The sequence below is a fragment of the Quercus suber genome, unplaced genomic scaffold (assembly GCF_002906115.3).
Source record: "Quercus suber isolate HL8 unplaced genomic scaffold, Cork oak 2.0 scaffold_637, whole genome shotgun sequence".
Taxonomy (NCBI): domain Eukaryota; kingdom Viridiplantae; phylum Streptophyta; class Magnoliopsida; order Fagales; family Fagaceae; genus Quercus; species Quercus suber.
This window is the reverse complement of record NW_027070079.1, coordinates 72,811-100,079: the sequence shown is the minus strand read 5'-3', so window position 1 is coordinate 100,079 and position 27,269 is coordinate 72,811. Positions and strand designations below refer to the sequence as shown.

Below are 27,269 nucleotides of genomic sequence, written 5' to 3'. Positions count from 1 at the left end.
AAAAAGCTCTCGGGCTGGAAAGAAAAAATCCTCTCCATGGGAGGAAAAGAAGTCTTGATTAAAGCCATTGCCCAGGCAATCCCTACATACACCATGTGCTGTTTCCAACTTCCCAAAGGCTTTTGTGAGGAGCTTGAAAGTATGACTAGGAAGTTTTGGTGGGGCCAGAAACAACATGAAACAAAAATTGCTTGGATTGGGTGGAAAAAATTATGTCAACCTAAACTTAAAGGTGGTATGGGATTTAGAAACCTCCAGGCTTTTAATCTAGCCTTACTAGCTAAGCAAGGTTGGCGGTTCCTCACCAACCCAAACTCCTTGGTGGCAAAAATCTTCAAAGCAAAATATTTCCCTAATGGTGATAAGTAGCAGTCCCTCCTACGCCTGGCAAAGTATTTTCAACAGCTTGGAGGTTATTCGAAGAGGTACAAGATGGAGAGTTGGAAATGGCAAAATGACCCACATTTGGGATGATAAGTGGCTACCTACTCCAAGTACTTTCAAGGTAATTTCTCCTCCTCAGGACTTTAATGACCATCCCATGGTCTCTTCCCTCATTGATAGCGCATCTAAAAGTTGGAAAGTTAACCTAGTTAGAGAGCTTTTCCTTCCATTTGAGGCTGAGACTATCCTAAAAATCCCTTTAAGCTCCACCCTGCCTAATGACAAAATTATTTGGGTGGGGAACAGTAGGGGTGAGTTTACTGTCAAAAGTGCTTATCATATTGCAATCAAAATTGTTAACTCTCAAGCTGGTGGTGAATGTTCCTCTGGTGATGTGAGGGCCCCCCTTTGGAGAAAGCTGTGGCACCTAAACCTCCCTGCAAAAATCAAGATCTTTGCATGGAGAGCTTGCATGAATGCCCTCCCAACCATGCAAAATCTTCGGTGTAGAGGTGTTGTGGTGGAGGTGCTTTGCCCTCTTTGCAATCTTTGCAGCGAAAGTACCTCCCATGCTTTGATTCATTGCGAGTTTGCGGCAAAAGTATGGAGTAACTGGTCTGAGTGCCCCATTAAGCTCCTTGATTCTATTTTTGACTTCTCTGATATTGCCCTTGAATTGCTAAACCTTGGAACAGCCCAGGACCTTGAAGTCTTTTTTTCTACTGCCTGGTTTATTTGGTATAACAGAAACCAAATCATTCATGAGGCGAAATTTTCCACTGCTCTTCAAATCTGGGAGTCCGCTCAGAGGCTGGTTCAAGACTTTATTGAGGCTAATTCTACCAGTCCGCAGCTTTCCTTCCCCAGCCAACCAGTTTGGACTCCTCCTCCCCGTGGCCTCTTTAAAGTTAACGTTGATGGTGCAACCTCTCAAGACCACAGACCCTCAAGTATTGGAGCAATCATAAGGAACTCTGAGGGTTTTGTTATTGCAGCCTTGAGCAAATCTCTCCCTGCGCAGTTCTCTGTGGAGGAAGTTGAAGCCATTGCTTTGGAAAATGGTGTTCTTCTTGCTTTGGAAATGAACCTCATGGATATCATAGTTGAATCAGACTCTTTCTCTGTTGTTCAATCAGTCCAAAAGAAGGAGATTTTTGGAGCTCTCGGCCACATCATTCAGGGGACGCTCTCAGCTCTTGATGTCTTCCATTCTTGGAGAATTCAGCACTTGAAAAGGGAGTCCAACAGGGCAGCCCACGTGCTTGCTCAAGTTGCTAGAGAAAGACAGGTTTCTCAGGTTTGGAAGGGGATGGACCCTCCTTGTATTCAATGTCTGCTCAGGCAGGAACGTTTCTAGTGGTCTCTTCCTTTGTCTTTCTTTCCTGTTGTACTCCAATTTCTTTGTGCAATGAAAATTTCAGTTTCCCACCAAAAAAAAAAAAAAAAAAAACTAACGGGTAACTCACGTGAGAATAAAAATTAGCAAACGTTTAGAAAGAGAGAAAGCCAACTTGAGAGAGAGAGAGAAAGAGAGAGAGCTAATCAAACAAGAATTCCAGAACCACCATCGTCAACCTTCTCTCCAGCGCTGGAGTCTTTGTCCCGCCGTCTGGTTGTGGTAAATTTTCCATTTGAGCAAAACTTGTTTTGAGTATGCTGTACAGTTGTTTGATGAAATGCTTGAGAAAGATATGGCCAGTGCTTTAATGGGTTTTGGTTGTTTGATAGGGTTTTAGATGGGTTTGCAATTTCTTGCTGATAATTTTAGAGTTTGGGGTTTATGTGAGGTTGATTGTTTCATATAAATTAATGGAAATTACAAGCGAAACAAACATCAAATTTGGGACTTGAAATTACAGTATATATTAGGTGAGGTGATTTTGTTCTCTAGTATAATATTTGATCATTATGTTAAGCTGAAGAAAGTTTGGAAAGGCAGTGGTTAGAGTACAAACCACACCAACTCTCTTTTTATAACTTCTATCTCTCTCACAGTGGCAACCCTGCATTCTCTTGCATTAGCCTCTCCAATCTCACACTATTTGCAACAGCCACACTCTTCCTCAGGTACCCTTCTTGTTTCTCTCTTCAGAAATTTGTAACATTTTCTTTCTTTCTAGTTCATGTAAATTGAAAAGTAAGTGATTCTCACTTTTCAACAAGTGGGTTTTTATCAATGCTAGATGGTATGTTGCTTCTCAACTTAAAAGTTAAAATTTATCATTTTTCTTCTATTTTCCTCATATTTGTTTGGAGGGATGGTGGGAGCCATAGGTAAAGGGATATTTACATGTGAAATGGGTACATGATTATACTTGAAATTGTTCAAGAATTTGGCAGTATATAATTGTAGTAGAATGTAATATGGAAAATTATTGGTTTATGCTTATGATTTTGAAAACTGTTTGTTAAGACTGAATGTCAAGAATTTGACATTCATTGGGGCAATTAATCACACCAATCTGAGTATGGCACTCAATTATTATAGTGAAATTGTGAAATTCTGGAACATTTAGATTGGTAGGTTAGCGAATCTGGAGCTGCCAGTCAGATCTTATTTGTGTTTGGTTTCTAAGTTGGGCATCGTATACTATTTTTTTTTTTTTTTAATTGTGTAGGATTGTAATGTATGCAACTACTTTGAGTAGCATGACATTGAATTCATACAAAGGAGAAAAGGTGTTATTAATGGACTATTGGACACTAACTGAAAGCTGAAGAACGAAGCTGCAATGCATAAGAGAATCCCTAAATGGCTTTGGCGTTTATTGGTGGTTTTTTAAATCAATGGTGGGATTTTGATAGCCTTTTGTATGGTGTCCAAGCGTTAATGTTGAAAGTCATCTTTATTTACAGTGACTATTTATGTAAGAGTCTCAAAAAAAAGGGGTTTGTAATGTAATGTATCTACCTATTTAAATTAGATGTAATGTAGTATAAAAATATTTAGAACTATGTAATGTTCAACTTATGAAAGTAATGGCATTTCATTATTGTAAGAGTTCATGAGTGTCATATTCTTTTTTACGTTCATGAGAAACATTCTGAAAAAAAAAATTGAGAAAATAATGGAAATTTATTATATCAATTTGAGGCCAATATATAAGTTGCGTGAGTTATATAAATTCATGGCTTGCATTAAGTCTCTACAAGTTATATAAATTAGGAATTATTGTTGTCCTCAACTAAATTGGTGATCATAACTTTCCATGCAGGAGGCATGTTTTGTGAATTCTAGGGACTACCTGATCCCCACAATAGATGATTTCATTGTCGTGAGGAACTGTCTCACAATTTGCTCTGTCCTACTACTCTTTTGAGTTATGAAACACATTCTTTTCACAATTAACAAATGATTTAGTCGATACCATTGGTTGGGTTTCTTGAACCACGCATCTGACTAGTAGTCTCAACCAGTATAGATCTACATTACCCTTGAAAGACATTAAGTGTGAGGTATAATTCAAAAAAAAAAAAAAAATAACCAATTTTTTGACATCCAGAGAAAAAAGAAAAAGAAAGTCTAGTCATCAGTAATTCAAATTCGTAAGGTAATAATATCACATCATAGCATAACCACACAAAAAATGAATGAGTCCCAATCTGCCATGAATTGAAATATTAATGAGTGTTTACAAATAGTTTTTATCTTCATCAAGACAAAAAAAATTTATGATCCAGTAAGTAGAAACAAAAAAATTAGTCATTACTTCATCAAGACTCCAAGTTAAATAGGTTTGAATCTCTTGCCACTAAGTAAGATGATTGGAGAGTGAAGCTGTCATCTTTCGAAAAAGCCTAGGCTAACGAATCCTTTGTAGTCTGGTCACAAGAGAAAGGGGTGGCATGAATTGAATTAATAATACGATCTAGTAAGTAGAAAAAAATGTTTTGTAAATTCTAACCAATGCTCATATCAAAGCATTGTTGCATTGTGAGTTGTTCCTCATCTCTTGAGAGAGGACCTTCAATAAGGTTTCTCGTAGGTCCCAAGGAAAGCCAGAAATCTTGTCAGAATTTGATAGAACTACCATTGTTCATAGACCATCAACCCTTTAACATACACTGGACCACCTTTCTTGCAGTCAGCCCAAATCCTTGAACACGGCACTTTTTTCCTTCTTCAGTCAATCTTGAAGTGGAGAGATCTCTCTTAGCCAGCATATTAGCCCAAGGAGCACCTTGTTCATTAGCCAACCTCCAACATAACTTAGCTAGAATAGCGATTCCTAAATTTCATTTGGGCTAGACCCAGTCCTCCCATGTTTTTAGGAAGCATCACAGTATGCCAATTGACCATATGAAGCCTTCTTTTTTCATCAGAGGATCGACCCAAAAGGAAGTCCCTAATTAGCTTATCCACTGCATTGCAAACTTTAATTTGGAGAGCACGGCATTGCATGAGGTACTCAGCTAACCTTTTTTTCTTTCTTTTTTTGGTTTGAATTAAGAAGGAAAAAAAACAAGGACAAAGAAAAATAATAATAGATCTCTTGTTTAGGAATGGCAACATTATCAACTTCAAATAATGGGAAGAAGAAACTTTCATTGGCATTGTTTGCTTCCCATAACAAAACCCTGCAAGATTTCATTTTTTGTATAGTAAATGAATGAGCTCATGTTGATCTGAAATTTTCTTGTATCAAAATCTAATTATTTAAAGTGGTCAAAGGATCAGAAGTGCCAGTGATTAATAAAGATAAGTTTTATATCCAAATTCAAGGCTTTCCAATATTGATACAAATGACAGGACAAGTAATTGATGAGACCTTTGCAAACAAGCTCACATAAACCCCAACCCCAAAAAATTTAACCAACCAAGAAATTTCAACAGAAACTCGCACATAGAGGATTGAAAAACAGATTAAAGCACTGGTCATCTCTCTCACAGGCATTTCATCAAAAAACTATATAGCATCAAAACCAGTTTTGATCAAATGGAAATTTTACCACAACTAACTCTATCCTTTCTCAAAAAAAAAAAAAAAACTCTACCCAATCCACCACAGACCTTGAAACACTTAGGTAAGTGTCTATTAGGCTTTATACATTGGTTAAGCCCAAAAGGTAAACCAAAACCAAAAAATTGCAATAAAAACTTGCACATGGAGGATTGGAAAGACAGAGAGCAAGAAAAAAAAGAAAAAGAAAAAAGAATACCAACGGCAAGACGACGGCGGGACAAAGACTCCAACACCAGAGAAAAGGTTGACGATGGTGGTTCTGGAATTCTTGTTATATTGGCTCTCTCTCTATAAAGCTAGCTTTCTCTCTTTGCTAATTTTTATTCTCACATGAGTTACCCGTTAGTTTTCTGACACCAAAGTAACAGTTGGATTAATTTGGCAGTTGTGCATAGTTTATGGGGGTAAATTGGCCGATGTAAAAGTTCAAGGGTGTTTTGGCCAGTAGTTAAAAGTTTAAGAAATGTTTGAGCATTTTTTTTCCTTATTTTTATACTATAAACATATGAATTAACCATCTCTCGCACACATAGTTTTAAATCAATTTATATACTAAAAAATAAAGGAATAAAATGTGTAAACAGTGTAATAAATTCACTAATTGACATAAATTTTTTTCATATATATTTTTCTTTGTGATCAAATCATATTATGTTAATGAGGTGTTTATGTTTATGTTTATGTTTATGTTTATGTTAGTTGATTGCAATATTCTAAAATTTTATTATTATTTTTGTGATGTTTTACGGTGATAAATGTATGTCGTATATAGGAGTGTGTCTTAAGTCCCACATGGCCATACACTTGGGTGATTTGTACTAATTTTTTTAAAATTATATGACAAATAAATATTAAGTTAACTCTACAAAGTCAATTACAAAAACCATTGAATTACAAATGAGAAATTAATTCCTAACATGCCCAATTGAAGATAGTTTAAATTAGCAAAATCCAATAGTCCCACATGGATTTTATAATATATATATATATATATTACATATTATATTCCGTTTTATATAATTATTTATTACTTTCAAGTATATGTGTTTTTTTGGAATAGTTGTTACACTTTTATCCATAAAATATCATGACAAATCAGTCAGTCAATTGATTTCATATAATAATAACGCAGATACTGATGACAAGTATTACATAAGTCAATTACAAAAACCATTGAATTACAAATGAGAAATTAATTCCTAACATGCCCAATTGAAGATAGTTTAAATTAGCAAAATCCAATAGTCCCACATGGATTTTATAATATATATATATATATATTACATATTATATTCCGTTTTATATAATTATTTATTACTTTCAAGTATATGTGTTTTTTTGGAATAGTTGTTACACTTTTATCCATAAAATATCATGACAAATCAGTCAGTCAATTGATTTCATATAATAATAACGCAGATACTGATGACAAGTATTACATTAATACCAGTTAGGGGACTTAAATGAATATGGCAGGTCGTGCTATGTGTCTCATTTCCTGTGAAAACCAAAAGCATATTGTTATTGTAAGTCATAAATTTGCTAAACTTGGACTAATAATTTACGCTGAGACACCTAAAGAGTGGGAAAAAATTCTTAAATTATATTAATCAACACATGTCATTCACAACTCACTACCACATAATTAAGAAATAAATATTTCCTCAAAAAAAAATTAAGAAATAAATAGTATGGGAAAAAAATAAATATATATCTTGGTGTGCTGCAGCAACAAAAATTTGTAAGAGAAAAAAATGATAATGCATGGTTTTGTAGTGGTCTAGATTCAATTGAAAACCAAGAATGAAAATTGTAAACTAGTCCAATGGTATAAGTCGCACTCAATGGATATGACTGACAACAAAAATAATAAAAATTTAATAGAAAAAAAAAATTGAGATTTATGTCATTCACAGGACAAGAAAACCTATCTAATTAATGCTACCTAGCGGTATGGAGGAATGGTTTCTTATAGCCGGTTTGTACATAAACTTTGTTTTTCTGTTATTGTTCTTGTTTATAGCATCTATATTTTTTTCTTTATAATTGAATGTGTATATTTATTTACATAATCACAAAAGTAAATTAAATTTTGTAATATGTCATACACATCCACTATTAGTGTACTTAAATGTTTTTTTCTCCTAATATGTAATCATTTTTGTATAAATAGCCTAATAAATGTTTTTTGATCTGACAGCCTAATAAATTCCATTGGTTTTTTTTATACACAGTTAAGAAATATATAAGGATTATGAATATATGATAAGAATTTGTATATATCAATATAACATAAATAAAACATTATAAACATAAACATTAACATTAGCAGAATAATAATGTTTTTTTTGCCATGTTTTGAATGGAAGCTTCAAAAAATAATTATGAGTGTGGAGGATTTTGTCGTGCGCATTGTGAGCTCACGTTAGTGGTGCTCTTTTTTTTTTTTTTTGAAATTAATGTTTGAATATTGCACTATGATTGGGGGTGTCATGTAAGTTTTAACATTATTGTTGATTTTTGTTTTTTAGCATATGATGTGTGTGTGTGTATATATATATATATATATGTCCTTAATTCTGTAATGACCTTCCATGCAATTAACTAACCATCAAATGTGGTTGCAGGTGATAGAAAGGCACGTAAATACATTGTTCATGTCCTTAACGGTACGGTATAAGATTGCATGCATTAAAGATTACTTAGCTTTCATGCTTCCATTTCTTTATTCAGGGATTGTTCTACAAGTCCTTTTTATCAGTCAGTCTCTCCCTCCTGATAAAGATGCTTCATGTTATGTTGCATATATACTCAAACGTATCATGTTCTGTAGAATCCTATTCACAGTTTGGTTTGTAAGATCTTAATCTCCTGCTATTAAGATGAGATCAGTGAGATGCACATTTAAACTTGCGAGGTCTGAGTTACGGTGGGTTCAATTTCATGTTCATGGCTTAATGATTAGAGTTTTTTCCAGGTCTCAATTGCTTTAAGGTAGATGTATAAAACATTGTCACATTCAAATGCTGCGGCAAGAAGAGTTTCTTCTAAGCAGATTTTTTGTACAAGTCACACTTGATATGCTGTTTGCAATGATAGAGCAATGAGGTTTTGTTCCCCTGGTTGTAGTTTTTGGTTTAGATTGATTGATTTAGTAGTGAACAAGAAATTAGCGTTGCCTTTTTTAGGTTTGCCTCTTACAGGGTCTAAATTATATCTTTGTATCTCTATCTGCTTGTCTTACAAATGCTTTCTATAATCGTTGATTGCCATTTTCACTATAATTAAATTGAACCGGTAAATATTTTAGAGGCACGTAAAAATTCACTGAAAAAAAAAATCACCAAATGTCTTTTGCTGTTTATATTGTGGTGGGACACAAGTGAGTTGAATGGTAAAGGAGGTGATTTTTTTTTTTTTGGGGTGTTTTTTCGATACCTTTAGGCTATAGCAAGGTCGAAAAAACAAAGTGAGCTTGAATATTTTTGGATGGATACATGCTTCATAAATTGGATGTGTTCTGATCTTTAATTTATTTATTTTTTGAAATTACATAGGAGAATATATTTGATAAGAAAAAGTTTTAAATAACCTAAAAAATGTTACGCCCACAATATTTTCACAACAGAACGTATTACTTCGCTCAATGACTTTTGTAATTCAATTATAGATCCTTTCCATTGCAAAAGCGTACAAGACCTCTTTAGTAATTGTTAAGGATTTAAAATGTTGCACTTTAGTAAGATCAACTGCCAATTGAATAAATCGTCACGTATATACTTCACGTTATTAATACTAGTTTACATATGCTTGTATAAAGGAAGTAAAGATGGTAAAATTGCCCTACCTAATTGTATAATGACTAATCTAATCTCCAAAGAAAATTAGAGAGACTTTCAATTTAATATAGAACTAGTTAATGTACCAGGCGAGAGTATATTATAAGTTTATTATATGAAAAAAACTGTAAAAAATTATCTTTATAGTCCGTTTATAATACTCCTTAGATAATGTTGCGTTTGAAATTTAGTTATTAAAATTTGAGATATATATTTTTTTAATAAATTTAAATATTAAAATAGGTTTAATCTCAGCCCAAACTTATCCTCTTGCATCCTTAAATAACTGTTGAGGTTCAAAATTAATCATAGCCCAAAGCCCAAAGAAATAACACATTGGGCTAATTTTATGGGAAATGAGGCTAGAAAAAAAATAAAAGAGCTGGACTCACGTAATGAAGAAAAGAGGAAAAGAAAGAAGAAAAGAGTGAGAAGTCCAAAGAATTTGGGATCCAAAAACTCATGAAGAAACAGGCTTTAAAATCCATAAAGCAAAGGAAAGGCCCAGTCAGCCAAGATCAATAAACCAAAAGAAGCCCAAAAGAAAGAGCTGGACCGGGATCCCAGAGGTTACCAGAGTCTGAGGATCCCTGGGACGCGCAACACGGTCTAAGTAAAGATGAAATAGCTCAGAAGAAAAAAAGCACAAAGGACGAAGGGCATGCAGGTCTCAAGCGCCCAGTCATGCAATGAGGGATCAGAAAGTACAAATCAAACATTTATGAACGAAGGAGCTATGCCTCAAGGAACCAAGAATGAGAAAATCATAAGAAGAAGTGACTAGAAGGAAGCTTTCAACCTAGCAGTAAAAGATTGCAACTGTTTGGAAAAAATGACAAGGCTGGAGTGCAACCAAAAGCTGGAAAGGTGAAGAAAATGGCCAAATAGCTAAGATCAACAACCTGAGGGGATCTTGAAATAGAAAATCAACTAGGGGCTTTCAGCTTGGCTGCACCAAAAGGAAGAAATTATGAAAAAGAAGGAAACGACCAGCCCCTGAGTAAGCTAACATAGAACGAGCTTTGAGAGGTAAAAGAGGAAAATCGCTGGTACCCCGGCGCCCTAGAGTCGCACTACAAAAGGAAGGAGAAAACCATGCTGAAGGACATGGATTCATCGCCATTTTTCTGGATTCTTAGAAAAGATAGCATAATAGAGCTTTAGAAAGAAACTCTGTAAAGTTTTAAGGAAAAACAAAGGAATTTTCTCTCGGTATCCTAGAGACAGCTACTATAGCACATATTTGGATTCAAAATTATTCAAATTTTACAAGTCTTGGAGGCTTGAATAGCCATCAAAGTCTGTATTTTTTTAACTTAGTTGAACCTTGTATCACGTCTTAGTGAGCACACTGTAATCATAACCAAAGAAAATTAATAAAATGCCTCTTATTAATTCGAGGATCCCAAACCCCTGTCTTATTGTATTTTTTATTGCTATGCATTTCTTTGCTGTTTGAGCTATCATTCAATACAGATATTTTCGCTTGTTAGTTTATTTGTGTTGTAGGAAGCTTGCTTTGTGCACCACTTAATTTTTAAACAATCTTTTAGCTGCAGTAAACCAAACCCAATCCACCAAGAACAATTATTTGGCCCAGGATCCTTGGGCCACTGTGCCGAAGAAAAAAAGGCACTCTCACAATAACTAATTATCAAATTGGAACTCAATTTTCAATTGTTATATAGATAGATGACTGCGCAATGATAAATTGAAACTCAATTAGCTATGAGTTCTGGTAATTGTAGTATTAGTTGGCAATTTGCCTATGATATAGGGAATTGTTTTCCTTATGTATGAACATATTTATTTGATTATTTTTTCTTGTGAGTGACATTCATTAATTAATTATATAATGGCATCACTCTAAAAAAGAAGAGAGAGAGACCCATTATTTTTATTTTATATTGTTCTTGCTTTTGGTAATTTGCTCTCAACTTCAACCAAATGCTCATTTGACGTAAACAATACATGTTAATAGAATTTACCAACACTCAAACAAATAATTCAATTATTACTTAGAAATTTATTAAAATAGCGATTTTTTCCAGCAACACAATTTCAAACAGTTATGACAGTTGAGTGCAACTGATACTTATTCTCTTACGAGTTGTCTCACTATTTCAGAAGTTTAGCTCCAACTTGAACTCCTTTCCTATAAGAAGTGACAATTTTGAGACCTCTACAATAAGAAATCCCAAGCTGTCGAAGCTTTCCTTTATAACTGAGTTTCCATTCAAGTTTGTTCCATTTGTAGTTTCTACTTCATATCTCTTCAATCTCTTACCCTTCTTTAATCCTATGAAAATCACTTTATCTATGATCCACTTTTGGCTTAAAGCAAAACCTCCATTCACAACTTGTGATTTAACTGATACTTTATTCCCTATTATTCCACCGTAAAATCTCACTAAACTCCATTTTCCATCTGCTCCTCCCATCTCCACTTCCTCACCATCATCCAAGAAAACTTCTCCACTGCTATTTCCACTATTGCTGACAACCACCAAGAGTTGGAATGCAGTCTTCCGAGCTGCTTGTGTTGTCATGGCCTCTCCTTGCATAGCCAGAATATTACCTTCCCGAACATGCACGTTTATATGATCAGGTGGTGCATCAAGCTTGATATACTTCCCTGATTTAACACTCAACGAATGGGAGTAGTTAAAGAGGTCAAACCAGTTTCCTGCAGGGAAGTATGCATCAACTGAAACAGCTCCTGACTTCAATACTGGCGAGACCATTACGGCTTTACCAATCAGAAATTGGGTACTGATTTCGTAAGCGTTGATATCTTGAGGGAAAGAGAAAAAAAGGGGTCGTGCAATCGGGGTTCCTCTTTGGTGTGCTTCATGCATTAACGTGTAAAAGTAGGGGAGAAGCCGATAGCGAAGCCCAAGCACCTTCCTAGCTATTGCAGCAACTGAATCCCAACAGTAGAGTTCTTGACGAATAGTATACTTAGCAGAGTGATCTCTTGCGAAGGGATAAAAAGCCCCTAGCTGCATTTTGACAAAATACAGATATTAGGTGCATAAATATATTCAATCAAATAATAAGCACGGCTTTTCTTTATTCCCTATTAATGGCACTCAGGCTCCTATGCCTAATCACTTTGTCTCTCGTAGCATTTGCAAAGATATTCAATATATTTCTACAAAATGATATTAAAAAACCAGAAAGATAACATGCAGAGAGAGAGAGAGAGAGAGAGTTAACCACCAATGTTATACAAACTTTCGAAGCATCACTTCTTATAAAATAACAAACAAACAATAAAATTAAAATAGATATAATACATTTTGGCTTCTCATCAAAATTAAACAAACAATCAATTTGGCTCCTAAATCCCCATAGTTAATTTATATCATATTATCATTAAAGCTTTGGATTATTGTCAATATAGTCCTTCAGCCTAACACTATTCACTAAATGCCATTAAGTGTCACATGACTACATAAGAAATCAAAACCATATCAATTTGGTGAAAATGTTATGATCAAAAAAGGGTAAATAAAATTGTAATATTGTGAGGAAAAACATGTAAAATTTTTGTTTTTCAAGAGAGCAGAGGAATTCCTCTTCTTCATCATCATCCTCATCTGCTTCATAGGGAAGTGCATTGGGATCCCCAGATTCAAGCAACATGATATTCCAGAAAGGACACACCAAGATCAGGTGCTCAACCCTCAGCCACCAACCATCAACCTCACTCACATACACCCTTACTATCCAAACTGTTCTGCAAAGATATATTTTTCACAATTCACTACCCACCAACAGTAACCTTTAGATCAATAAATATTACATAACCGTAATGAAAAGATCCATAGCTAGTATTCAGAGTTGCTTCATCCCAATTGAGTATGAATAGAAGAGGCACCATAGTACGTCCAACACCCTCACCACTCATGTCAAGGCCTGCTTTGACCACAGCAAAAGAACAGCACCAACCCCTTCCTCCTCCACAATGTCTGTCGTGCAAGTGCCCTCTATCCCTTCTCCACTACCTTTGTTAGCAACAGGTGAATGTTCAGACTTGTGCACTCGATATGGGTGTATGCAGATCATATGACACTAAATGGCACATAATTAACAGAGCTGAACAGTAGCACTAGATTGACAACAATTTTAATTTGTAGGGATCAAAATTACTCAAATTAGAACTATATGGTTCAAAGAGCAACAAGTCTAAAGTTAGTAGGAACCAAAATATATTTTACTTAATAAAGAAAGCAGAAGCTTGTGGGGGGGTTTGTTTCACAAAATCAGGTCATACTCTCCCTTTATCTACTACAAGTCTACAAAACAGTAAAATATCATATCAAAAGCCAAGTAAAAGCTTGAGAGAAAAGAAAAGAAAAAGTACAATATCAACTAATCGTTTTAACATATATCAATTTTTACCTGAATCCAACGCCCACAAAGTTCTTCTGTTGTATTTCTTGAATACCCACATATATCTGCTCCAACCATTGGGATGCCAAAAAGTCCAAAATTCAAAATTCCAGGAATTGAATATGCCAAATCATTCCATGTGGCAGCATTGTCTCCAGTCCAGTGTGCTGTGTACCTGCCAGAGGTTACAAAAGTTGACCTGGCAAGTATAAATGGCCTTTTACCAGTCACATTGATTAAGGCTGCATTAGTGGATTTGGACTCTAGGAGTCCATATAGGTTGTGGGCATTATACTCCGTAATGTTACCCCAGTGTAAGGATGTTGCAGGGACAGTACTATTATTAATGGGCCTCGAAACTCCAGCATTGTTAATTTTGTAGGGAGGGTCATCAAGAGTAGAATTTGGAGTAGGAGGAGAAGTTATAAAGTTAGAAATCTCATTCATGTCAAGCCAAAGACCATCAAAGGGAAGAATATCTTGAAATCTTTTTATCTCACCACCCCAAAATACTTCACTAACTGGATTTAAAAAATCAGGGAAGTAGACTAGGCCAGGCCAAACTTGACCCAAGTAAGGGACACCATCACGTTTTATGAAGACATCAGCTTGCATCCCCCTAATGTAGGTTCCATATGTCTTATTCACACTGATACCTATAAAATAACACATTTTTACATCAAAAAAGAGAGTGAGAATAGTTACAGCTTAAGAAAACAATTGCATGTCAAGTAAAGCATACCAGGATCCAAGATGAGCACATATTTCTGACCATTTTGATGAAGAGTATCAACAAAGTTTTGCATTTTGTCCAATGGGAAGTTGATGGGATCAAGGGTAAAATCCTTATAGCCATCCATGTAATCAATATCTGTCCACATAACTTCAAGAGGTATACCAGCTTTTGCATAGCCAGCAACCACGCCTTCAAGGTCAGCCACATTCTTGTAACCATATCGACACTGATGAAATCCTTTACATAAAGTCAACAATAACCACTGAGGTTAGCATTTCTTATAAAGTACGTAATGATAAAAACATTGCAGGTCAAATCCTAATTTAAAGTGAGGATTATATTGGCATATAGTTGAGCCTGAATATAAGGGAGTGTCTTAAAAGTATTTAGAAAAGAAAAACCCATTACAGCAATTAATTTTTTCGATTGGTCCATCAAAAAGTCTTCTTTTTCTTTTTCTTTTTCTTCATAAGTACTCTGTAACCCACTATGTTCCCAAATAGAATTACATATGGCGTCTGTCTATAAAGGTGACTATTACTGGTAGTATTCATTAAACTTCAATTTGGTCAGGATTTGTATTGCCCTATGTGATGGACCAACATATATTTTCTTGTTCTAGAAATTCTTCTTCATTCTAAGGAAGTAGTAGATCTAATTTCAGAATGAAGTGTCACACTTGTCAGTTTTGACCATGTCTTTCAAAATCAATTTTATTATAACTGAAAAGGAAAAATCCTAAAAGAAGTCAAAAGGCAATTAAAAAGTAAAGAGTAAGAACAACTTGAAAGTGAGATTTGTGAATCCCTTGATGCTAACTTGAAAGTTAGCTTTAATTACCTAGATCTAGATGGTGAGGTTATGATAGGTGTCATTCATCTACTTTTTACAGTCTCTAAACAAGATGTTCAAGTGAACCACTACCTAACTTCGGAATTGACATTGAGAATTATATTAATGCAATATCTAAGAAAGCAGTGTAGAAATTGAGAATAGAAGCAGAGTCACATCTGGATCCTTATCTGATACAATATTAAATGTTGATAAATTGTGCCTTCTCATTTGAAAGAAGCAAGCTTAAAGAAACACTTATATACGATGTACGCCTTGCCAGGCATGCTACTCCTTTTTTGATTGCAAAAAGAAGTTCATTATCACATATGCTAAACACATCTAATGTTGAAGTGTACTAATCAAAAAAAAAAAAAAATCTAATGTTGAAGTGTGTCAAATGACATTCTTAGTCTAGCTCTTAACTCGATGGAATTGAGTTCTTTTGGAGTCAGAAGTGATGGCACTATAGGTTGCATGTATAATTTACCAATATTTAGAAATAAAATATAATGTTAAAGAAAGTATTACATATGACATGATATATGAAGGTGATGTTGTAAATTCATAATTCCAATCATAAGAATCAGAAATTAAGATTCTCTAGAGTTTTCAAAGTAACTCCACTGTAGAGTTCTTAATATGTTAATGCATTCATTCTTAAAACAATTTATTAGATTTGAGTCATTTGAAACTAAATTGATAAGATTTTAAGAACTCTATCACGGAGTCTTCAGCATTTTTCTATTCACAATATATGAGAAGGCAAACAAGACAAGAGCAGAGAGAAGAGAGAAGTTACCGAAGGACCAATAAGGCATAGGCGTAGGGCGGCCGATGAGTTCCGTATACTGATCCATCACCAACTCCGGCAACGGCCCAGCAAAGAAGTACAAGTCAATAACCCCACCAATCACCTTATACGTAATCCTATCACCACTGTATATCACATCCATCCCATTACTATTCAGCAGCAAAACTCCATGACTTTGAATGGCCGGTGATGATGATGATGATGATGATGATCTAGCGTCCATGTAAAACGGGTGCGACCCATAAAGATTGACATCAAGATTAGCACTGCCGATATCGGCGTTCCACAAAGTGAGCGTCTGAGTGCCATCGGGAACAAGCTTGAAGGACCGCTTGGTGTGCTCGCCAAGGCCATAGAGTGAGGACTTGGATTTAGGGAGCGAGGAAGAGAGCTCGATGTACTGGTTTTTGAAGATGAAGGGAGTGGAGGTAGTGTCGAAGATTGTGTCGTTTGTGGATTTGCGGGTGATGGAGAAGGTGAAGGGAGAGGTGGTGTGGAGAGTGAGGATGAGGTCGGAGTTGGGGTCGGAGAGGAAGTAGGAGGTGGTGGAATGGGAATGAGAATGTGGTGGAGATGACGGAGTTTCGGGGAGAGAGCGGTGCAGTGGGGAGTGTGTTTGGCGTGGGATGATGTCTTGTGGGATCTCCCATCTGTGGTGGTCGGAGTCTGTTATTTGAATCCTCAGCCGATCCTTGGTTTCAAAGCTGTGGACAGACAGCTACCGATCAGCCAAAATTATTGTGTTATTACGAGTGCCTAACTGTCTATAGATCAGGCTGTGCCGCTAGGCCGCCCGACCCGAACTGATGCTACCCAATTTGTGCCAATCCATTAAGTGAGGTGCGTTGGGGTGGGCTGGTTAGACAACTAATTTAGCGCCACAGCTTGACCCGTCCACTTACATTATATTATATTTATGGAATTGACTTGAGTACAGTGCTTTTATGTATCGGATCCGTTGAAATTTGAACTCATGTCAAATAATAAATACACTCTATAGGACATTAAGTTGAAATCATGTTTTGATAACACAATTTTAGTTATAATTGTGAAAAATGTCCACAATTATAATTGAAATCATATTTTGATTATTAAAATATGATTTCAATTGGATTGTGTACAACCATGTATAACTTGGCAAGCAAACAATAATTAGCGAATAATTTGTTAAAAAGCTTACGACTTTAATTACATAAAAATACTGTAACTTACAATTTTTGTTTTGGTCCATAAAGGTTCACCCATTGAAAAATAATATACTGTCAAATGATTGGACTGGTCAGTTGAATCGAGAACTGAACACTAATATAATTGAAAATGAAAGAAAAAATAGCTTTAACCAAAAACCTCGAATTCGATCGCTAAAACCAAGAACCGTTCTGGTTTGACAAGTTTTGGAAAGGTTGGGCAAAGTTATTGTGCACAACACAAAACAAAGCATAAAAGTAGAACACCAGATGCACCATGGCAAAGATAGATGGCGAACCAATATTACCAAACAAAATGCAAGACTTTTTTTTTTAATGGAACAAAATTTGTGGTAGTTTACAAAATTTTATTTAAAATATAGGGTTTAATTTATCAAAATAATAAATTATGTGTAAAATTGATTTATAAGACCATAAGTGGAGTACATTACATTTCCCAGGTAGTATACCTAACATTTTAGGCAAAAATAAGATACTATACTTAACTCTTGCATTTCATTTATAAATATTAGATAAAACCACTATGCATCTTTGGTGCAATAGTCAATCCATTATTCAGGAGGGAGTTTCACAAACATAATCTAAAATAAAATAAAATAGATTATAAATATTAGATGTCATCATTTATGATATATATATCTCATTGTCCACTATTTCCCTAAGTGTTTTCATCCGCTAGTTATTTGACTATTTATTGCATGTGACTAAATCACTATGCACCTTTGGTGCAATAGTCAATCCATTATTCTGGAGGGAGCTTCACAAACATAATCTAAAATAAAATAAAATAGATTATAAATATTAGATGTCATCATTTATGATATATATATCTCATTGTCCACTATTTCCCTAAGTGTTTTCATGTTCTTGGCTCCTGTGGTGTGTGTTGTTGTTGTTGTTGTGCTCTCCGTTTCTCAATTTTCCGGAAAATGCCATTTGAAGGTAAAATAGAAGGTGAAATGCATTTCCACCAGGGAGGGCTTATTTTCGGTCAAAGGAGAAATTCTTTTCCGTTGACCCAATTTTCCTAAGCAGCCAAACACCCACATTTTACGGAAATTGATTTCCGGAAGTAGTTTGAAGTTGAAACAAACACAGCCTTAGCGCCACAGCTTGACCCGTCCACTTACGTTATATTATATTTATGGAATTGACTTGAGTACAGTGCTTTTATGTATCGGATCCGTTGAAATTTGAACTCATGTCAAATAATAAATACACTCTATAGGACATTAAGTTGAAATCATGTTTTGATAATACAATTTTAGTTATAATTGTGAAAAATGTCCACAATTATAATTGAAATCATATTTTGATTATTAAAACATGATTTCAATTGGATTGTGTACAACCATGTATAACTTGGTAGGCAAACAATAATTAGCGAATAATTTGTTAAAAAGCTTACGACTTTAATTAGATAAAAATACTGTAACTTACAATTTTTGTTTTGGTCCATAAAGGTTCACCCATTGAAAAATAATATACTGTCAAATGACTGGATTGGTCAGTTGAATCAAGAACCGAACTAATATAATCAAAAATGAAAGAAAAAACAGCTTTAACCAAAAACTTCCAATTCGATCGCTAAAACCGAGAACCATTCTGGTTTGACAAGTTTTGTAAAGGTTGGGCAAAGTTCTTGTGCACAACACAAAACAAAGCATAAAAGTAGAACACCAATTGCACCATGGCAAAGATAGATGGCGAACCAATATTCTCAAACAAAATGCAAGACTTTTTTTTTTTTAATGGAACAAATGGAACAAAATTTGTGGTAGTTTACAAAATTTTATTTAAAATATAGGGTTTAATTTATCAAAATAATAAATTATGTGTAAAATTAATTTATAAGACCATAAGTGGAGTACATTATATTTCCCAGGTAGTATACCTAACATTTTAGGCAAAAATAAGATACTATACTTAACTCTTGCATTTCATTTATAAATATTAGATAAAACCACTATGCACCTTTGGTGCAATAGTCAATCCATTATTCAAGAGGGAGCTTCACAAACATATTCTAAAATAAAATAAAACAGATTATAAATATTAGACGTCATCATTTATGATATATATATCTCATCATTCACTATTTCCCTGAGTGTTTTCATTAGCTAGTTATTTGACTATTTATTGCATGTGACTAAACCACTATGCACCTTTGGTGCAATAATCAATCCATTATTCTGGAGGGAGCTTCACAAACATAATCTAAAATAAAATAAAATAGATTATAAATATTAGATGTCATCATTTATGATATATATATCTCATCATCCACTATTTCCCTGAGTGTTTTCATCCGCTAGTTATTTGACTATTTATTGCATGTGACTAAACCACTATGTACGTTTGGTGCAATAGTTAATCCATTATTCTGGAGGGAGCTTCACAAACATAATCTAAAATAAAATAAAATAGATTATAAATATTAGATGTCATCATTTATGATATATATATCTCATCGTCCTCTATTTCCCTGAGTGTTTTCATCTGCTAGTTATTTGACTATTTATTGCATGTGACTATTTGGTGGGCTTGGTGTTTAAATTTCATCAATCATATTCATTAACACATTAATTTGTAAGCTTTATGTATTAAAATTTATGGTAACTTCCAAAATTTTCTTTAAAATATAGGGTTTAATTTATCAAAATAATAAATTATGTGCAGAATTGATTTATAAGACCATAAGTGGAGTATATTACATTTACCAGGTAGTATACCTAACATTTTAGTAAAAAATGAGATACTATACCTAACTCTTGTCTTTCAATTATAAATATTAAATAAAACCACAATGCACCTTTGGTGTGATGGTCACTCTACTTTTCAAGAGAGAGCTTCACACATATAATCAAAGATAAAAGAAAATTATATATATATATATATATATATGGGTTGGGTTCAAGTTACACTTGGTGTAACTCTAAGTAATATTACATCACTCAATATTTTCTAATTGGATGTAAATTTTGACAAATCCACCGTTAAATTATATTATCTTTGTATATTCTTCATACTCGAAAAATTTCAAAGTGTTCAAAAATTAATAGTCATGTTATCAATTAATTGTTTAAATTCAAGTTTTTGTAGTTTAAAATAATGCATAAAAAATGAGTTTACGTATCAAATGGTAAATAGCATCCGATTGATATGAAAATTGGTATGCATGTTAAGAACATATAAAACATATAATTTAACGGTGAGATTTTCAAAATATGAATTCTATAACAAGTTATTAGCTGGTGTAACATTGCTTAAAGTTACACCAGGTGTAACTTTAACTCAACCCTTTAGCTGGTGTAACATTGCTTAAAGTTATACCAGCTGTAACTTGAACTCAACCCTATATATAATTCATATTTTGAAAATACCATCGTTGAATTACATGTTCTATATATTCTTAACATGCATTCCAATTTTCATATCAATCGGATACTATTTACCATTTGATCTGTAAACTCATCTTTTATACATTATTTTAAACTACAAAAATTTGAATTTTAACAATTGATTGATAACATGGTTATTAATCTTTGATCACCTTGAAATTTTGCAAGTATGAAGAATATACAAAGATAACGTAATCTAATGGTGAGTTTGTCAATGACTCAATATTCGCATCTAATTAAAAAATATTGAATAGTATAACATTACTTAGAATTATACCAAGCAGTGGCGGAGCTAGGATTCGACTTTAGGGGGGGCAAAATTTATAACTAATATACATGTGTCTCTATGAACAAATACATATTGTGTATGTAGGATACAACATATGCATCATATATACAAAATATTAACCAAACTTGACAATTAAATGCCAGTAATATGAATAGTAAGTGATCATTCAATATTGAAAGATCCCCTAAAATAATTGCATATCATTATATTGTGTATATTTTATTAGTTTTATGGAATTTGTCATGTAATTGTTTCCAAATTTTATATCTTAATACTTTTGAAAAGAAACCTTTTTTTGGGTCGTATTTTTGTCTCTTCAATTAAGACTTTTTCTTCTTTATTTAAGTTTATTTTTTATCATTGTCTATTTTTTATAAATTTTGAACTTTAAAAAATATTGATAATGTAAAAAAAGATATGAAGATATATGATATATCAATTGAGTTTGACTTTTCAAAAAGATAGGGAGATATATATACACACAAAGAAAAAAAGGATGAACATTGGTGGCTCTGCACTTTACAGTTTTATTTTGAAACGTGTAGCTGAAGGGTTTTCAATACAGCTCAATTACTCACGCACTATTTATCACAGTTCCACCTTTTACTGCTACACACATAAAAAAGGAAAATTTTGGGCAGGTCGGGGGGGGGCAAGTGTCCCCTCTCGACCCCCCCTGACTCCGCTCCTGATACCAAGTATAATTTGAACCTAACCCTATATATATATATATATATATATATATTTTTGGAATTAAGACAAGATTTTTAATTCCATTTTGGATTGACTATTAGAATTAAATATTTTGGTATCTTGTGTACTGATATATTGTTTTGCAATTAACATCAAATATATATGATTGACACAAAACCACACGACACATACATTATTAAACTAAATGAAATTATAATTTATATAATGAATTTAATATATTTTTTTTACAAAAATCAAATAAAATGATCAGATTGTTATTAAAAATAAAGCAACTATGGTATTTTTGTAAATAAACAAACATGTAGGGTATTTTGTACCTTGACTAAATCAATTTTTTATCCCAATCCCACCCATCGTGTTTTTACTCTTTATCTCATATCCAGCCTTAAAACAAGGGTTACGTAGTTTTTCTCATCTCTGCTTGCTTTTCTTAATCAGTGTGCCTCTAAATCTGCCTTCTAATAATCTTCTTCTTTCTTTTTTTTTTTTTTTTTTTTTTTTTTTTTTTTTTTTTTNACAATGATTTAAAAAGAAAACAAATAAAATCTGGACACCAGGAAATAATTTAAAAAGTGTAAGAAGAGTGATTGAATGATTCCAGTTTCATGGATTGTTCAAATTCACCCTTACTATACTCTTAATGTCTTTTTCTGACCTCATTCTTTAAGAGTTTAGTAGATTCTGAGGTGGTGATCTTTGAATTTTGGACTAATAATGTCAATGTGTTGCAGATCTCTACATTCTTCAGGGAACATTATACTGATATCCATAACAAAACTACAAGGTAGTCATAAAACTTATTTTCTTTTCTTCTCTTAAAGTAGTAACAAAGTCAATCATTACTCTTTCAATAGAAAAATTCATTGTTGCGGTGGTGTTGTATCAGAATTTTGAAAACTGGACTCTATTAATATTTTCATCCTGGTGTCATAATTACATTAATTTATTTTATTTGTTGACATGAAACCGTCTTTTTGCTACATGAATATAGAAAAAGAGAACTTGGGTAGAGTGTCTTGACCCTAATTTTATTTTGTTTAGAAGTGAGTGTCAAGCTTCAGGTCAGCTTGACTCATGGACGGAGCCAACCTTGACTGATCTTGCTTGTCCAGAAAATTTTCAGCCTAAAGTGATGTTTGTATTCTTATCAAGATTCTAAATCTTTGGTATATTAGCCCAACTTACACCCATCCATAAGCAGTATTAAATTCTCATATACTTGTGTATTTCATTGTGCCTCCCTGCTTCCTTGCAAGTCCATTTATTAATTAATTCTGTTGGGTTTCGGTTAGTTTCACTGGTATCTATGTTCAGCTACATATTATGACCTGCAGGACAACCACTGCAATACTTTGCGAGCTTGGTTGGATTAGGCTAGCATATTTCGAGCCTTTCGTGTTATGTTATTCAGCTTGAAAATCATGCTTGGGCTTGACTTATAATTGTTGGTGAAGCGGTTTGAATGAAAAAAGCTTGAGTACAAGTGAAAAGAGAGGGCAGTGGGGATATAACAAGGTGTCAATAGTTTGTTCTTTTAATTCTTCCCCGTTTTTCGTCCTCTTCTTTTCAGTCGTGCTATTTGCAATAAATGTCAGAAATGCATTTATATAAAAGCATCATGCAAATACATGATTATCTGATACGATACAGATGAGCAAAAAAGTTAGGTGTCATGATGCTTGTTGATTTATTTTATAGTTTCTTCTAGCAGAACAGCATTTTAAACCTGCAATTTAGTGGTTGGAGGCTTAAGATAAACTGTAGACCCAGACATCCTGGGTTTGATCCCTACGAGTTTCCCAGAATTACTTGATACACAGTTTCTGGCAGGTGGGGCATATATGGTTTACTCCCTAGGGGTGGGTCCAACAGGCCCTACCTAGGTGAAGTTTTATGTTGTCAAAAAAGAAAAAAAAAAAAGAGCATTTGAGTGGGCGGTGGGCCTCAAGATTTACAGCTGTGGAGGTAGAAACGTGCTTATCAGATAAAACTTGAAACATTTGTCATGAACAAATGTTGCTAACTATGCACCATAAGCTACCCATGTTGCTTCTGCTCGTCCTGAGATTTTCTTCAAGCATCATTACAAAACATTATGATGCCATATTTGGCAGGTTCCGTATCAGTTTTGAAGTGAAAAACAATAGTCCTGACCAACTATCTATATGCTATATTGGCAGTAGAGTAAATGAGATCAAACTATCCCTTTGGACTTTAGCATTAAGGCGGTCCAGTTAGTGTGGTTCCGCAGCTAGGACGGATTTAAAGAACGTTAATTGCTCGGGTTGAACTCCAATTTTGTGGCTCTGAAGTACAAATTGGCCAGAAAATAAAGATTGCACAACAATGGATGGGAACCCGGCCTTCTTTAACTAATCATGAAGGGAGAATAGTGTTTTTAGAAAGAAACTTGGATTCTGATTGGGGCCGTCAACATTCAATGATATGGGTGGATTGGAGAGTTTTTAAACCCAATATAACGAGGACCAGTTGAGAAATTTCCAATCCAATTTCACCCAAATGGGTTGGATCAATAGATTGTGCTCGAATGTTTTATGCCTTATGAGAAAATTGAGTTTTCATGAACTATTTAAGTTTTTTCTAATAAATCAGAGAAATTCACATAATATTTCTAAATTCATCAAAACTAATTTTCAAAATATAAAAATAAATTAGACTAAAAGATTAAAATAAGGTAATAATATAAACTTATATATATATATATATATATATATATATATATATATATATTATATATATATATATATATACACCTCATCCTTCACTATTTACTTGAGTGTTTTCACTTTTCATCCACCAGTTATTTGACCATCTATTGTATGTGACTATTGACTAACACTCGAGTCTTTAGTGAGCCGGCTATGAAAATAAGAGTTTAGAATATTCGTGTAGGAGATTTATCGTTATTCAGGTTTCACATGCTTACGTGGCTCCACAGCATTGGTAATCCAAAAAGTCAACGGTGATAAGATAATATGAATATGAATATGATGAGCAGATTTTTGGAGATAATTCACAGAGAGCAATTAATAGCATATAAGCAAGCATACCTGGCAATGAAGTTGAGATTCTGAATGTCAGGCCCAAAAATGGAGGAGCTGTTAATGAGGCCAAGAAATGCCATCAATGATTTGCCGGATGGATCAATAGACACGGATCGAATTCTGTATCCATCCCCAACTAGGACTGCATCTTTTTCTTCTGATCTGCCGTTTGAGCGGGGCAAGTAACAAACCAAGATACAGAAGAAGAAGAAGAAAAAAAGTAAAGTGTGGTTTTGTGTCTTTTTTTTTTTTTCAATGTTTTTGTTACATCATGTTCTTCATTTTGCTCTCACTTTTCTTTCTCTCACTGTGCCTTTTGATTACTTTAGTCAAACTCAGATCCATCATCTTATTTTCTCCTCTGTTTTAAATCCAGATGAAGAGTAGCCTGGGTGGTGGTTCACAGAGTGCCCAATTGGCCATAAATTTATTTGGGTCCAAAATGCTAAGAGTGAGTTGATAATAAGCAAGAAGACTAGAAGAGACCAATGATGACGATTTTTTATTTTATTTTATTTTATTTTTTATTATTTTTTAGGCTAATTGAACATTAAATATGACCATAGAAAAAATTTTCCCCAAAATCCAAGGGGGTCATGGCCTCCTGGCCAAATAGTATCTCCGTCCCTGCAATGGGGCTAAGTTAGAGAAATGAGAGTAGTCATTTGGTTTAGCACAATAAACCAACTTTGGACCTCTATATAGAGGTCTAATGAACTAAACTATGAGTTTAGAATTTGAGTACAAACTTAGGAATGTATTAGTCACCTAAAATTGTACGACCAAGTAAATTAACTTCCACTTAGTGTTGTTAGAGGATTTTTAAATAATGAGACAATTAAGGGAGCCTTATCCTAATCATTTGTTTATTGCATTAAATAAAATACACTCATTTGACACATTTTTAAAGATTACATCAAGCAAGGAAGGAAACATACTTGAAATCAAATCAAATTTTATTAAGTGAGAAAGCTGGCAATCAGTTAAACATTTACCAACAATGGAAGATTTCATCATCTCTAAACATATTCATATCATATCTAACTTATTGTGCTAGTATTGACTAAATAAATCATAGAAAACTATTGCAAGTTTGCAACTGCAGTGCATTTCTCTGTGCGATCTATTGTTCGAAGTGCCAACTATTTGCTCTTAAAAATACTATTGTTTTGAATGTTTATATTTTTACATAAAAGGACATGACGTGTCCCTTGTTTTAAACACCTGTACAACAACTATTAAACACCTGGCCTGCCCAACTCCTACAGTCAGCAATTTATGTTTCTATCAAGCAATTCTTACATGGATAACATCATAACAAAACCTTGTAACCAAACAACCCCCAACCCAACTCTAGATTCCTTCACGTGAAGTCGCCATCAACATCAAGCAGTCCAGTCCGTCTTCCACTGGTGACACGACTTGCAAAAAAAAAGTAAATATTCCCTTGCCAACAAAATATTATACGTTAAGCTAATTTATTGTAACTATTTTTTTTTATTTATTTTTTTTTTTGAGGAAATTATTGTAACTATCTTAATAATAATGTTGAACATTTTGATTTAAGAATTACAAAATTTTGGGTTTAACAAAATTGAGAGTAATGTTATATTCATAACATTTTCATAATAATTTCATAACAAATCTAATATAGTAAGCTGCTACTAATTCTAATTTAGATCCAATATTGATATTATTTTTTTAGCCAATAATATTACCTTTTTGCTTAAGATTTATTATAAAAATATTATGGATGTAACGTTACTCCAAAATTAATTCTACCCCCGTAATATAATCCTTAATCCCTTTTATTAAAAAAATAAAAAAAAGTGTAAATAACAGCAATAAATACTACCTCAAATAACAACTAACATAAACCAAACAATAATAAGATAAGACCAAACAACAAATGAACAAATTATTGAACAACAAGCCTATAATAAAACAAAAAATAAATAAATAAAAATCTCTAATCATTCAAATTTGTAACTTGTTCAACTTATTCAATAAAATAATTTCTAATCTCATTTTTTTTTTTTAAAATAAATGGTCCAAGAAAAATATTGTTGTCGTGGGTTCTTCTTGATGGTGACAACAGTTATACTCTTTGACATTATAGTCACAACAATTTTGCTCTTTTTAGCAACTCGACTCGTGATTGTAACAAATATTTAAATGATCACTTTTGTTAGATTTTGAATAATTTAAATTTCTAATGACCACTCTAAAAAATATTTCTAGAGTCGCCATTGTCCTCTTCTCCTTAAAACCGTGACCACTATGACAACTCCATCAACAGCATCTCCTCGCAAAATGTACTTCGGCAAAAAGAATTTTATGCACAATTTATCAGCTCTGCACATAGTGCAACACAATTAGTCCATAATTTTCCTTATTGTTTCAATGAAGTTCTTGCTCCAGAGCGAAATTCGTAAAAGAATAGTAAGTTTCAAAATTTTAAATGAAGTCGGCTTAACATCTGGATTACCCGTTGTGACTCAGTTTGTGACATAAACAAATGGGCCCTTTACCGTGTAAGCCATGTGAATATATCTGGGTATTTGTGGTGCTTTGAGGTGGCAAGAGCTGGGTATTTGTAGACATGGCAAAACGGTCGGATCATCAT

The 27,269-nt window shown here is 33.6% G+C and overlaps 1 protein-coding gene and 2 long non-coding RNA genes across 3 annotated transcripts; 2 read left to right on the top strand and 1 right to left on the bottom strand.

Annotated features, from left to right (window-relative positions):
- The first annotated feature begins 575 nt into the window (after window positions 1-575).
- LOC136064155 (uncharacterized) lies at window positions 576-3,362 on the top strand. The gene is made up of 3 exons (XR_010625823.1): window positions 576-2,002; window positions 2,380-2,451; window positions 3,003-3,362. It is a non-coding gene; the product is annotated as an uncharacterized LOC136064155 (long non-coding RNA).
- A 7,828-nt stretch (window positions 3,363-11,190) lies between these two features.
- On the bottom strand, window positions 11,191-24,874 carry LOC112031505 (alpha-glucosidase). Its single transcript, XM_065765550.1, has 5 exons — window positions 24,650-24,874; window positions 15,955-16,670; window positions 14,328-14,558; window positions 13,595-14,241; window positions 11,191-12,189 (listed from the first exon to the last, which is right to left on the bottom strand). The coding sequence occupies exons 1-5, from the start codon at window positions 24,721-24,723 to the stop codon at window positions 11,311-11,313; spliced, it is 2,547 nt and encodes an 848-aa protein (XP_065621622.1). The 5' UTR covers window positions 24,724-24,874; the 3' UTR covers window positions 11,191-11,310.
- Window positions 22,124-22,804, top strand: LOC136064157 (uncharacterized). The gene is made up of 2 exons (XR_010625839.1): window positions 22,124-22,362; window positions 22,620-22,804. It is a non-coding gene; the product is annotated as an uncharacterized LOC136064157 (long non-coding RNA).
- Window positions 24,875-27,269: the final 2,395 nt, after the last annotated feature.